Source organism: Haliotis rufescens, unplaced genomic scaffold (assembly GCF_023055435.1).
Source record: "Haliotis rufescens isolate VD_foot unplaced genomic scaffold, xgHalRufe1.0.p SCAF_5, whole genome shotgun sequence".
Taxonomy (NCBI): Eukaryota; Metazoa; Mollusca; class Gastropoda; order Lepetellida; family Haliotidae; genus Haliotis; species Haliotis rufescens.
The window spans coordinates 23,039,723-23,054,137 of NW_025964223.1; the positions used below are offsets into that span (position 1 = coordinate 23,039,723).

Sequence of the window (14,415 nt, forward strand, 5' to 3'; positions counted from 1 at the left end):
ATTCACTTTTGTACAGATCTTAGCCATGGGGCTGACAAAGATGTCACACCATGGATCATCGCCTTTGGAGTGAGCACCGCTATCCTGCTTTGTGTCATCATAATCCTTGTCTTATATTTGTGAGTATTGTGCCCTGCTTAGAATATACAGTTCTCTATGTACTTTCCACATCCTAAATCGCGTCTTACGTGATTAAATATCAAATGGTGCATGTAAATGGTAGTTCACAGTAATGTGGCAGTACTGAACATATGTAACAACATTCTAAGAACAGTAAATGCATATTCGAGATTTGGAATCTTCTTTTATAAAATATAAGCCAGCTTTCATGTCCCTTTCGTCCTTCACTTCTGTTGTATCTGAACTTGCAGTAAGGTTGTTCAACCAGCCAAGACACTGAGGTCACGGGGAGAAGGCAATGCATTAGAGATGGCCATTCGAGGTGAAGACGGTACAGGGCAGAGAGAAGACACTCCTTACGATGAAGTAGGATGTGGATCTGCCAGCGACAACCCTAATGCCTTAGCGACTACATGTTATGAGAATGTAGATATCAGAAAACAAGAGACGTATGAATCGTTGACTAATCAAGTAGATGACCAAAACATGCATTTGTACGACACTATGCAGGCACGATTGTGAATATAAAGTTGGCATGTACTCGCTTCAAATAACAATGCAGCTACATTTTATGATTTGAGGTACAAATTGCTTTCATCAAATTGGTAAAACACTTTGCTCTTTACTCTGGAGACCATCAGTTCAACTTTACAAAAGCTCATACAAACCTACTCATTGTCAAATGCTGCAATAATTTATGCACATATGGATCCGGACACTACATCCGGAAAATATCCTGAATATTATCCTGAAAATAAAAAAGTGTTACAATATGCTACCTTTTTGTTTCCAAAATACTTAGGGGCTGATTTTGTTAAATACATTATTGTTTATTTAAACACACGAACATTGAATCCCTCTTTATACCGTACCTCTTATAACGTCATAATGTTCTCAATATTTCTATGGGCCTTTTGACACAATTTTGGAGGCCTAATGGTAAAAGCGTTCGCTGGTCACGCCGAAGATCCGGGTTCGATTCCTCACATGCTTACAATGTCTGAAGCCCAGTTCTGGTGTCCCCCAACCCTCACCCCACCCCGCGATATTGCTGGAATATTGCTTAAAGCAAAAAAGTCACTCACTCACTCAATATTCTTCTTCGGGGTTTGTTTGTTTATTGTTTAACACCGAACGCGGCACTATTCCAGCTATATGACTTGCGACAGCCTGTAAATGACCGAGTCTGGATCAGACTATCCAGAGATTGACATCAAGAGCATCAACCTACGCAATTGGGATAAAATGACATGTATGAACAAAGATCCCTTTTGCCGCCTCTTACATGGGTTGCTGAAGACCACTTCTGAGTCGAATGTTCACGGGTTCTCTCTTGATAAAATGTACAGATAATAATTAACAGAAGGAGAAGTTAACATTGCTTGTGTGTTATTGATCGTTTGATCCAGTTTGGTATTTATACATAAGGAGCAACGATAAGGAAGCAAATAATAATCGGAATTTCTCCAAATACCAGTTGTGAAATGTACAATTTGATAGTGAGTCATACACACATAATCATGACGTACCCGCAATCGCACAATATACTTTGCTATTGGTAGATAGAAGATAGCTTTTGTGTCGCTTTTATCCAGAAATAAACTGACAAAACTGAACATAAATACCGACAAAATGCCGATTTCGTCTGAGTAACCACCCGTTCATTAAGTTCAGTATCCTATTACGTTTTAATATTTTCGCCCTTGTGCGCTTGGAAGCTTATCATAAGCTTATGGTTGTAATTAGAATAAATTAAAATGGAATTTATTTATCTGAGGTCACATGATGCTATTTCTAACCCCGCTTGACTCTCACAGCTCTGGGTTCAAGGATGGCTTAGTCTTCTAAGGCCCTGCAATTCGCTGTGCACAGTTGCGTCCCTTCGGTTGCACAGAAACCTGTGGTCTTCAGTTCCTGATTCACCTAATTATGTTTTCAGCACCAAGTCGTCAACACTTGGCATCATCTCTATTTGATAGTGATTTATAACGCATGCTTATGATATAGTCAGAATCGTGCAATGTGACTCTCTCTGCTTTCAGCAGAAATTTCTTTTAATCATTGAAATGGCTTTGTTGCTTTCATTCTCATGAATAGTAGAGTGGTATGCCCATTCTAGGGTACCAACGACCTACACTGCCACACTAAGCAGGAGAATACAACACAGAAGTTGGTGACAACTCAAGCAGCACCTCAGTTTCAACCTCTTGGTTTCCATCCGGTCTACGAAGAAGGCAGCGAAAGGGTTGTTTTTCCATTCTCAAACAGTCACACATACGTAGGACAAGTATATAACGAGTGATAGTTTTTATATCTCACAGCGGCATGTAAATAATAGAATCCAGGTCACACAAACCAGTGATTGATACAACGACAAATGTCATGATGTACACTGACATGCAATCAACCAAGTCAAAAAGCCTGAACACCTGATCCAAATGTGTTGCCACTTAATCACGTGTGACAGAGAGCATGATATCTGTTCTACCAAGAAATCAAATGTGATCTGCACATCATGATAAATTTGGGAAAAAAACGTAACCACTTCCTGACCAAAATGGGGACCATGACGGTCCCCGACGAGCATACATGGGGTAATATGATAATATGTCTTGGTGTAATATCTTGTCAACTTCACAACGAGGAAGTTGTTTGCAGCATCTATTGACGCGACCGTGCGCAATTCTATTGAGAAAAATATAAAGGTAACTCGCTTTGCCTCCAAGGCGGGGATCAGAATGTCATCCACAGTATATTGCATTTATCATCAACAAAGAGTCATGTTCTGCGTTTTTACCATGGGTAATTCATACAATAAAATAATGTTTAATCCGTCTACATGGTTGACATTTTCGACACGCAAGTAACCCACGGGGAATATGCACGTTGATAGTTCAGTTTGTCGAATATGATTTGCCCATGTATCCACTTCTTGTTGAGTTCAATCTACATCACCTCACATCAAATACATTTCATGGTAATATCGCTCATCATGCAAGAGTACGAGTAACTCGTCCTGTCAAAATTGAGGTGTGCTTCACATGTTGGGGACTTAATACCTGAATATCACGTGGGGTGAGAACGGCTTTTAGTGTTGCAACGCGCATGGACGAGTATGTGTGGCTGCCTGCTCTGGTCCCGACTGAAGACAGCTTTACAGTGCCGGTCCACTGCGAAAATAGACCGAAGTTTAATATCGACACTTCACGAAGACTTAATATACTGATTCCGAGCCAGAAGGGTAACAACAAGTACTAGGTAACGTGTTTGGTTTTGACGCAGCGAGGGTATTGAACTGGCCTTCTGCTGTTTCGGCATACGCTCTATACATTTGGGAAGACGCGTATATTACCGTGGTTTCACAATTTTACAAACATGACATACGTATATACCAACTCAATGCGGGGACGTCCTAACATATAAAGAATTGAATGGTCTGGTAATTACATCTGAATTGATTATACCTTGATATTGTAGAGGCATACATAAGAACAATTTGTCATGCATGTAATATTATCATTTCCTTGAGACAAGTTGCAATGCGACATTATTGCGACATATGAGTCACCCTAAAATCACAGTAAATGAACTATTAGGGTACAGTTGAGCACAAAAGAGTTAAGATTTTGTATCTTACTTTCAAATCCGCATGTAACGAACTAAAAGTAAACTTTTGCTTTTAATGCTAAATTCGTTATTTTCCTAAAGAATAAAATTACGTACAATTGTTGGTGAATTGAAGTTGGTGGAACTGATAACATTTTAACCTCCAATGTTCAGTGCATGTCACTTGTGCAGTGTTTGTGTTTGCTATCTAAGTTATCGAGCTTATCTTAAACTTTTGACAGCTTGGGACGTCACTGGGCTGTAATATCTTGTCAACTTCACAATGAGGAAGTATATCGCTACAAACGCCTACTGATTCTTATAGGCAGCAGTGTGTGATCATGTAAGCAGCTAGCACCTCTCATCGAATGTACATGCCATCGTATCAAAAATGAATCTGGGATCAAGGTTCTGTTGCCTCCTGCTCCTCTTGTTGGCCTGTACGGTAGGTGTTATACAAGTTATCTCCATGTCCCGCTTTCAGTGTTTCAAACCAATCAACGTGGTACGTAATCTTCAATTCTACAATACGTATCTACAATTCTCGCTGACATCTGCTCAGTTTGCTGGTTTGAATATAAATCCCATACTATGTTCCATAATGTGCAAATATCATCATGGATGACAACTAATGTTCTGAAAACTGTATTGACAAACAATCAAGTTTGACAACGAGTCAAATCTGTCCTTATGAAGGGAACAAAAGGTTAGATGTACATAACACTTCCTGTTTGTATTGCATTGCTCTAAATGTAATGTGGTCAACAACAATTACTCACTCACGATGAAGTTTGTAATCAGTTTGTATTCATTAAAGGTTTGATACAGAAAAAAACATGTTAGGAACGTCAAAGATCATATGAGTGTCTGACAAGTATCCAACCAGTAACCCTTCCGAAACATGTCAAAGGCTCTGTTGTTAACTGTATAAGCCCTTTAGGTTTGTCGAGTAACATATGCGAGTTTGACAATAAATAAAGTATGTTCTCTATGCTCTATAGGTATGAGTGCTTGAGTCAATGGGTGAGGTGAAATGGAGTTTAACGTCGCGCTCAATATTATTGCACTCTTAAAGCGTCGTGCATGCATGCATGTGTGTGTCCTCTATCCCTCTCTCTGTGAGGGGTGGGGGTATGTGTATGCTAACCCAGAAATCTGTACATAACAGAACTTAGTGTGAAACCAACAAACAACCAACACATGGCATACAATCATCAAATGCATTAAAAAAATTCGCTAGGTTGCAAAGTCATTACAAATTCCTATCCAACAATTACAATGCCAGGTCACAATAGAGTAGGGGTACAATATTCATTGGCAATACATAATATGATGGCAGTTGTCAGTATCAAATACAAACATACAGTGGGGATTCCACAAGTCAGTGATAATGATATGTATTCACCCAGCGGCAACAGTGGTCAAGCTTCCGACACGGGTCTTGGCGGGGATTCAGGGGTGAGGAGTTATCCACACACGAAAACTGGTCTTGATGTGATGAAAAGAGTGAGAGATGCGTAAACAGCGCTTGTCCCACGATATATACAGCCTTACTAGCTACTGGAAATGTCAACACAGTGCCCTCAACAGTCTAGCGGTACGAGAACATTCCACATGTTTCTATAACGCACTATCACCGTCCGTGGTATACCGGTCCGGAAGTGTACACACCACACGATGATCTAAATATAGTAACTTCCTGACGACCGCTTACATTAAATAGTAATACATTCCAGACGACAAAACACTGTCCAAACACCATTCAATGAGAGCTACCGAATCTCAACAGAAACAATGCAACACCCTTACAATCATCGTTATACTGCTATATAACAGTGTGTGTGTGTGTCTGTGTGTGTGTGTGTGTGTGTTGCTGTTTGTACTCGCCCGGGCTAATGACGGTTTTTACCCCTTTAATGCGGAACGTCAGGCAGGGTAACAATAAGTACTGCCATGTCACGTGTTTGGTTTGACGCAGCTAGGGTATCGAATCACCGACCTTCTGCTGTTCGGGCATACGCTCTATCCACGTGAACACATTTGGTAAAACGCTTATATTACGCTTATACGCGTATATTACCGTGGTTTCACCTTTGTTACAAACATGACATACACATATACCAACTTAATGCAGGAACCTTCTAACAGATAAAGAGGCGAATGGTCTGATAACAATTGAATTGATTTTACCTTAATATTGTAGAGGCATTCAATTAACGATAACTTGTCAAGTACGAAATATCATAATGTCATTGACACAATTTGCAAATGCGACTTTCTTGCGACATCTGAGTCACTGAATCATAGTAAATAAACAGTTTGCATCAATGATATGAGGTTTGGACCTTACTGTCAAATTCGCATGTAATGAACAAAAAGTGGACTGTCGTATGATATGCTAAATTTGGTATTCACTTAAAATAACGTACAATTGTTGGTGAAGTAATGTTGATAGAGTTGATAACATGTATAAAAACATGATTTTGACCTCCAATGTTCAGTGCATGTCATCTGTGCAGTGTCTGTGTGTGTTATCTAAATTATCGAGCTTATCGGAAGCTTCTGTCAGCTAGGGACGTCACTGGGCTTTAATATCTTGTCAACTTCACAATGAGGAAGTAGTTTGCAACAACCGTCCACTGATTCTTATATGCTTCATGTAAGCAGCTAGCACCGCTCATCGGATGTACATGCCATCGTATCCAAAATGAATCTGGGATCAAGGTTTTGTTGTCTCCTGCTCCTCTTGTTGGCCTGTACGGTAGGTGTTATACACGTTATCTCGTTGTCCCACTTTCAGTGTTTTAAACCAATCAACGTGGTGCGTGATCTTTTCCTCGGTGTCTTCAATTGTCTCTGACAGTTGGTAACAAATCACATCTGCTCAGTTTGCTGGTTTGAATATAAATCCCATATTATGTTCCATAATGTGCAAATATCATCATGGATGACAACTAATGTTCTGAAATCTGAATTGACAAACAATCAAGTTTGACAACGAGTCAAATCTGTCCTCATGATGGGAACAAAAGGTTAGATGTACATAACTTTTGCTGCTCGTGTTGTATTGCTATTTCTAAGACTCTTGTGTTAAACATGAATCATTCACTATGAAGTTTGTTTACTTGCGTGGATCAATGTTCATGATATCAGTCACTGGATTGTCTGATAGAGACTCGATCATTTACAGACTGCCGTCATAAAGCTTGAATATTCTTGAGTGCGACGTCAAACAACAAACAAACAAACATCAATAGGAAGGTCAAAGATCATATGACTATCGGACATATATCCAGCCAACAATCCTCCCGAAAAATTGCAACACCTCTGTTGTTTATTGTATAAGCCATTTGGGTTTTTGTGACAGATGCAAGTTTGACAACAGATATGGTATACCCTTTACACCCCAATAAACTAGACGTATGAATGGTTCAAGATTATGGCACGCATATAGTGACGTGCATGCACCTGTGTATGTTGCTACTTGTTCTAGCCTTACGAATGCCTGTTTAATAGTGCTAACCCACTGATACCATGTCCCACTCAGCCTCAGCATACTCCGAGCCGACCAGTCCTTGTTTTAATTATCCCCTTACTGCCAAGGGTGGTAACTGCAAGTATAATCTTTTACCATACTTTGGTATTTTGGTATGACACAGCCGGGGATCGAACTACCGAAACTTCCGCTTTCCGGGCAGACGCTCTGTCCACTAGACAACGGAGGAGGTCGAGTGAGTGAGTGAGTGATAATGGTATAACGTTACATCTAGCAGTATTTCAGAAGTATGATGACGTGGAAGAAACGTCCAAAGTTATGCAGTATGTCTTCAAATGTGGTCAAATCCTGACAACCAAAGAATGTTAGTCAGGCCGTTTTTGATAGTTTTCTTGCAGAGTTACGGGACGCAATACTAGACAGCGAATTGTGACCCCAAACGATTGGGCCATCTCAGTCCTCACAAGAGATTGCATTCGATAATAGTGTCTTTAGTTAAACCATCGTGTACATTTGTGCAGATACATTCTGAACTTAATAGTTTATGCTTTATCAAAGTACACCATCCGTACGGTTCATAACGCGAAAATAGTTTATGTATGTGTTATATGTACTTAACAAATGGCATTCCATACATGTACACTGCTCATCATAAATTTTGCTTCATGCTATTTTCTGGGGTGACTCGCCAGGATATTTCTGCTTTATCAATGCTGTTGCGATGATTTTGCAGAGACACTGCGAACCCCTGTAAAACATGCTTTAGACTGTTGACATGCAAGACATGTATAGCTCTTAACGTATTTAGGAATGTGTTTAAATCTCAAAAGGAATGCACATTTGCTGTTTTCCATTTAAACACGTTTAGTGTACACACACATGACATGAGACATCATCTCGCAGTCTGAACACCACATACACACAAATATATACACATCTAAACATGTTTACAACAAAACTAATATCATTTACTATAACATTAAATATTGACAGAATGTATAATATACATGTATTTTGAAAGTAGGTTTTACAATTGTTCAGATCATACATTTCTGAGAAATCACATTCAATATTGAAACGTTTTCAACTATGAAAAATAATGCAAATGTTAAAATTATATTCTTTAGTTAATATTATATTGGCTGTTTTAATTACATAGACAATTAATATATAAATAATATGTATATATATAATCAAATGGTACTTCAGCCAAATGTTTATCCCAATCGCGGGCATTATACTTAAGAACTGACCTTCACTTTGTGTGAGTTGATTGGAGTATGAACCTTCATAGAGTGAGGGCCAAACTACAATGTTTGGCCCTCACTCTATGAAGGTTCATTCTCAAATGAACTCACACAAAGTGAAAGTCAATTCTTATAATTTTCTTATCACAATTTCTTACCTCAAAGGATGTAGCCCACACAATTTTATTTAGTACGTGTGACTTCATGTACTGACAGCCATAAAACAACCAGCTATATCACGGAGTAAAATAGTTCCTCAAAAAGAGAGGTGACATGGGCGTGTGGATGCACAACTTGCTCTTCAGAACATCTTACGCAGCGCATGTGTTCAAATCATATCCTCGTTAGATGAGAAAGGTCTGTAAAGAACTATCTCAGTAAGTCAGTCACAATGACAGCGCGTCGTAATATACTGAACCAAATTAAAAACTTCACAATCCTAAAATTTTAACATTTTGACCAGTTATCATTGTGGGCCCTAATTGTGTATTTAAACAGTAATGGCGACGTATTGTCTTCAGATAACACCCGTTTTTGTGAAGGTGAATTGATCAAAATCATGTGCACAGCACTATAGTGGCAAAAGTGTTTTTTGACGTGTCACGTGGCCATAATACCGCACGTGTTTTCAGTCATACTTTTTAGCAGTCATTAACAAAAAAAGAAAAACACAAGAAAACAAAAGTCTTTACGGCCATTTGTCATGCCACGCCTTTCAAATGTGCAACGTCAACGTCAATTGTGGGCACAGCGACACTTACGATGGACTCAGAGGAATTGGAATCAAGTCGTCTTCAGTGACGAATCCCGATTTAATCTTCGATTTGCTGATGGTAGAGCGAGGGTTCGGAAGCGCCGTCATGAACGTTACGCCCAGTGTTGTGTACAGGAAGTTGACAGATTTCGAGGCGGAAGTGTCATTGTGTGGAGTGCTTTCTGTGGCAATGCACGTTCCAGGCTTCTTGTCATCCGTGGCAACCTCAACGCTGCTGCTTACCGCGACCAGGTACTGGTACCAGAACTTCTGCCTTTTATGGCAGCACATGGACCCGGTTTGATCTTTCAACACGACAATGCAAGACCCCACACAGCAATTTTGACAAGGAATTTCCTTCAGAATGCGAGAGTCATCGTCATGGACTGGCCGTCAATATCTCCCGACCTCAATCCCATCGAACACGTCTGGGATGCTATTGGCACAAGTCTGCGCACTCTCCAGAACCAACCACAGAATTTGCAAGATCTTGGCACCATTTTGCAGCAACAATGGCGTCGTCTTCCCAATCATGGGTCCACAAGCATCACAAGGTCCATGCGGAGGCGTTGTGTGGCAGTTGTCAACGCACATGGTGGCCATACACGCTACTGAACTTGTGTGCCATCAGATTCTCGTGCTTGGGACTGATGATTTAAACTGTTGATGTTATTACCGAATACCGTAGGTACTTGGAACAAATTATGGTTACCACAGTTAATTAAAATCCTTCTTTGGACATTAATGATTAAAAATTTCCTTCTCTGATACATTTGTCCGTTGTATATCATATATGGGATTACTTTTAAAAATCTGAAGTTTTTAATTTGACTCAGTATACATTTACATCAAGTACAAGACGTCAAAATGGCCGACACGATAAACGTGACGGGAGAGATTTCCGAAGTTGTTAATGAACCTCGGGCGGTTACATGTGTTAGTCATCATTGATCAACTGGTCGATCATTGAAAGGTGAATAAAGATGCGTCAAACAGACACAAAGGTAAATTCATAGATTGCTGGAGACGGCCAATGTCAGCCTAGGCACGGATCGAGTCGATACTACGATAGTTTAGATGTGCATTTCTTCGTTTGTTCATTAGGATTGGCCGTAGCGAGGATATTCGTGAAAAATCATGCAGTCACGCTCTCTGGCATTTCTCAATGTATACTGAAACACTGAGACCAAGAATAAAGGTTCTAAATGATCAGAAAGAACGCTTATGCATGTTTTCGTGTTAGGGAATTCCCAGGGGTTTCCCCAGGAATGTGGAAGTAGTCCGTCAGTGTTTACGTCATTTAAAGAACACAGTCTCGTAAAAACGTATGAACGTCAAATTGTGTCGTTCATACACTTATGAACGTCAATTTAGCGGTCATGTGACCGACCTCTCGTCCAATGGAAAAGCCGTATATCGTGTAAACTTCAAATTAAAAAATTATAAATGATTAACAAACATTATGAATACAAATATTTACATCACAGTTGAGTCTACTTCACAACTTTATAATATTCAGATTATTTAGAGGAATCTCACGAGTTAACATATTTGTAGATCTGTATAATATTTTACTAAGAGGGAATAGCTGAGGATTCGACCTTGAGTTATTAAACATGGTGAAGAAACACTCATTGTGGAAGCCTATTAGTTACCTCCCTTTCTGGAAGAAACATTATACAATAAGTGCAATGATCTTGGACACGATGTTTAACCCGTTTTCACCTCACCTTTTAACCGTAAGCTGAATGTAGATTTTCCGACAGATGTGACGTGCTGTTGTGTTCGTGGCTCCCGCCAAAATTTATATTAACATCGATTATGCAGGCCATTATCATTATTATGCACAATGCTTTGTTAGATACCCTAGACGCAACCAGAATGAAAGGGACAAAAGGTGGTGTCTCGCTTTCCGTTCAGTAAATGTTATGGACATTTTGTGGTATTTAAGGGAACATCGTCATTTCAGCTTTAAGAATGAAATGACCATCATCGTTGCACGAGTCACTGAACGCGGATAGTAAACATACTGACACAAGTAAACATGTTGGTGACACATCCTGGTTACTTGAATGAGCCAAACACCGTTACAACCACATGGTTCATTGATGGGTTGCAGCGAAGGAAAATGCCTCCATTTGGCATGGTTGAAGCTGACCAAGAATGTAGTTGCCAGACACAGAATGTAGTTGCCAGACACTTTGGAAAAGATGGTATCCCGACTTTAAGGAACGATATCGACAAACGGGTGGGGTTAAGATTAGAGTGGGTAGAGGAAGGTTGGGGAAGATTGCTTCCACGCAGAATCAATATTGCGTTGAAATCATTTTTGCATCAGACAACAACAACAAGATGCTCAACGGGCATGCACCATATATCGACTTTACTTTGAAGATTGAATTCCACAACGTAATTCATCACACTTCACTTCAATTATTGTACCGTGTATATTTGATATACTTTGTATAGTACAGGGATACAGGTCTAACCACGTTTAGTTACTGAACACATTCATTAAACATGTTTAGACTTGAACGCGTCATAATTAAAGAACGCGCTTAGGTTTGTGTTTACGGCCTGTTAACCCCAACGGAATCTGTTTCGGTGGATTACAGAAACTTGATAGTTCTCTGGCGTTGAGGTTTTATATTTACTTGAACTTGATAGAAAAGTATGCTGGTGTACTGAAGCTTCTTCAGAACCTCAGTATCATTTACCAATCAGATTGTATATTCAGTCAACTACTCAAAAAAGGTTTGGGCCGAGAAATTAGAAAACCGCCCCCATGTTGGAAAACGAACATATTTCTTAAACGCTTTAGTTTACTTATAAGTAGCTCTGCACTTGTTCACAGCAGACGTAATTCAAAATTAAAATGTACGCTATCGTGCCATCGATTATTTGATTGTCTGGTTTGTTCACAGTAATACGTGATAATTAAACACTTAGTCATTTATGCAAATCGGCCGGAAATAACCTGTTTACCCTTTTAGCGTAAACCGGATGTCATCGCTGATTTTAAGTGATCCGTATTATGTTCACTATTTAGTTTGCTTTTAACACCCAATTCAATCGGCATGTAATCGAGACCGGATATTTTCTGGCGTTCTGGCGTTTATACCTTTTGCAAATGAAGGACATAGGCCTAAAAACAAATAACAGTTTAACAAATAATAAGTATAGTTATAGTTTCTTCTTTCAAAATCATGATTAATATACAAGCATGCTGAATTTATTCGTTCGGGATACGTTGGACATCGGCTACATTCCCTCCAAGCTACAGCGCTACAGCATTAGGCGTTTGTGGTGCAATTTGTAATAAGTTTTTTAAGTCAGTAGGTCTATTTTCTCTCAATGCTATTGTTTCCCCAAATTTCAGATGCATATAAAATAAGCGGACTCATCTGATACCTCAGGGGCAGTAATGCCTTTTTTCTGGTACACAACAATATATTATAACATTTCATGGCATTTAAAATATGCCATTATATATGAGCGTATATACACGTCAATACTCTCCATATACCATAGCATAATTTGGAGTACCTACCATTAACCCAAAAAATCTTCAAATGTCTGCACCATAAATAAACATGGGGTTTATTTTGTCGTCAATTTTCTAAAAACAATTCTGATTCTGATAACCTATTAAGCTCCTTCGTGACAAAAAAAACAACCTCTGAACCATTTTACACACATGAAGATTTGATATTGATCTTAGTAATTTTACTCAGTACAAATGCAACAGAAAATGTGTGTTAGCAGGTGTGGAAGGACCTTTCAAAACTCTTTTCCAAAATGCTTTGGGAAACGCTCAATGTTAATGTTAACCTTACTGCTACCAAGTTTTAAGACAGTGGCTCATTGCAGTTATTTGTGAAAATTGGGTTTATCAATGTTGTGATCGGTTCTGTATGTGTCATGGCGTGTCAGTTTACAACGGGGTGACTGTCCAAAGGGATGCAATTTAGGCGATGCCAGTTTCGTTATACACACTGTACAGATACCACGTTTTACTTTGTGAAACCCCAGTCACAGGGCGTAAAGAACCCATGAACAACCTCACCAACAAGCAGCTTAGACAAATGGGGCTACACAAACGATGTGTTCATTTTGTATATTGTATACAGAACTGACTTATAAATTTGGACTCGAATATTTGCCAAAGTGTATGGCAATCATTGAGTATCTCTGTTAATGACTGTGCTCATCAATTTTTAAACAGACACATGGTACTCGTAAATTGTGTATCGGGTTTGTTTCTATGTTAGGTATCTATCTTCATTGATCAGCTAAGTATTTTGTTACATCATACATGTAGATGGCACTCATCTTATCAGTTTCTAAATTGCTTTACTTCAGGAAACTACTTTACAGTCGTCAAGTTCACCACACATATCATCATCACCTTCACCATCAACAAGATCAACGCCACCTACAGTGATAACGAAACCGACAACATCATCTTCAAAGAAAGCAAGTATAATGATGTATATATGGTATTTATTTGTTCATGTCGTTCAGGGATCACTATATCACAACATTGTCAGCATCATGTTAAATGTAATATGCGCTTGTTATTACAAACCCTTTTAAAAAAACTGTTCCCTGAGTCATTCCTGAATGCTCTGATCACAACATATGACATTTTGAAGGCTGCGATGGGATATTTTATAATATTTTATGTATAGGTACTAAGTTTATTTGAGAAACAGAAAGTGATCGAAAAGACACACAGACGGATGATGTGACTTGAGATATATTTGGATGGAAGGGAGATCGAGGGAAAGAAATATTAGCTACAGTTTGAGTTTGAGGTTACAAGGAGTGGGGTCTTCAGTCGGTGGATAATCAATCTCGTTATCATGAGAATATTCATTTGAGATTCTACCATGAATTTGGAATTTACTCGATTCTGATTGGTCAATCAGAGGCTATTAAATCACAATAAACCCCCTCTCATTGAAACAGCTGGTTTGACGGCCGCATCACCGCGGAAGCTAATATTCATAGAATAGTACTATTTTCTGTCATTGTCGGTAGGCATATTAAAATAACTATATCTACAATTACAGGTTACAAAATGCACAGATGCGGTTACTACAATGTTCAAAGGATGTGTGGCAATACATTTCGTGCAGAAAAACACGACAGAAATCAACAAAGGGAATGTATTTACGTTTTGGAGACAA

The 14,415-nt window shown here is 39.1% G+C and overlaps 1 protein-coding gene across 8 annotated transcripts in view; it reads left to right on the forward strand.

Moving 5' to 3' along the window:
- The window catches only part of LOC124111740 (phosphatidylinositol phosphatase PTPRQ-like), a 247,471-nt gene that overhangs the window by 165,873 nt on the left and 67,183 nt on the right, over positions 1-14,415 (forward strand). The window contains exons 54-55 of one of the 8 annotated variants that reach the window (XM_048384537.1): positions 17-119; positions 372-893. The exons of 5 other annotated variants lie outside the window; for them this stretch is intronic. In XM_048384537.1, the coding sequence (XP_048240494.1) occupies positions 17-119; positions 372-642 (374 nt within the window). In that variant the 3' untranslated portion in view covers positions 643-893. Of the gene's footprint in view, positions 1-16; positions 120-371; positions 894-4,022; positions 4,172-6,344; positions 6,488-13,585; positions 13,700-14,415 lie in introns of those variants that run through there. 2 more of the 8 variants (XM_048384540.1, XM_048384541.1) reach the window with 2 other exon arrangements.